Genomic DNA, 1,150 nt, shown 5'->3' on the forward strand with positions numbered 1-1,150 from the left:
AGCCCTAACCGCCGGTTGCTTGGGTACTCAAAATCCCCGCAAGCGGAGAAGTGGGTTTTTTTATAAATATCGAATAGTATTTTTTGCTGTTGAAAATTTAAAAAAAAATTATATAACTAAATGATAGATATAAGAATAATATTCAATAATAATGTTGAAAAACACTATTTAATTGAACAAGATATATTAATTTACTTTACTTTTATCATGTGTTATATTATACTTTTTCTTCGACTTCACAACTATATATATAATAAGAGAATATCTGCAAAGTCAACTTACACAATTCTTTTTATTTTATACTTTAACATATTACAAACCACTTATTTGGTTGTACTATTAGTCGCCGCGGCATTTCCTTCGGTAGTGTCTGTAGCATTGTCAGTTTCTAATACAGTTTCATTTACTGGAGTCTTCATTGTTGCATTAGTTTTTACTGCATCTGCTGTATTACTAGAATCAGGACCTGTAGAAACTTCAACCGTAGTATTACCATCTATTAAACTACTAGTAACATTCATAGCTTCAGTTACCTCTGTTTGACTTTCTATTTCTTCTTTCTCTAAAATCGCGTGATAATCTGGAGGTTGCGCTCTGACACTAAAGATACACGTCGAAACACATTCATATTCATCGTGAAACATGTTTAAGTTGGGAAGGCAGCCCCTCCATATTCCTACTTCACATCGGGATCCGGGTTTCCAGTAGTAGAGAACTTGGCGAGGTGGACCACCGCAGTCTTCCCATCTGAACGTGGCAAAACAAGCTTCTGGGGGAACTGAAATGAAATAAAATAGTGGATTAAAATTATTAATTTTATTTTTCTTCCTGTATGTTATACGTGCAATAAAGTGTTTCTTATTCTTCTTCTTCTTTTACCATCATCATCATCCTCAGCTTATTAGTGGCCCACTGGTCTCCTTGTATTATGTGGTCTAAACACTCCATACTTTTTTAATGCAGGTAGGCAGGTTTCTATCACAGGTACTAAGAACCAAGACTGAATGCTCAATGTGCTCTCTCACGAATGAGATCTAGATTACAATCGTTACTAACTCGAGCTTTATTAAAGATAACACAACCACCAGTAGGAGGGTAATATTTTATCTCACTTTTTTCACTTACCTACCTCTTAAATATCACAGAACAT

At 34.6% G+C, this 1,150-nt stretch overlaps 1 protein-coding gene across 1 annotated transcript; it reads right to left on the reverse strand.

Moving 5' to 3' along the window:
- Positions 1–273: 273 nt before the first annotated feature.
- On the reverse strand, positions 274–782 carry LOC120636941 (the record flags this gene model as incomplete). Its single annotated transcript, XM_039908519.1, has 1 exon — positions 274–782. A coding segment is annotated over one exon (459 nt), but the record flags the coding sequence as incomplete, so codon positions are not given.
- Between the last annotated feature and the right edge of the window lie 368 nt (positions 783–1,150).

This window comes from Pararge aegeria, chromosome 3, assembly GCF_905163445.1.
Source record: "Pararge aegeria chromosome 3, ilParAegt1.1, whole genome shotgun sequence".
Taxonomy (NCBI): Eukaryota; Metazoa; Arthropoda; class Insecta; order Lepidoptera; family Nymphalidae; genus Pararge; species Pararge aegeria.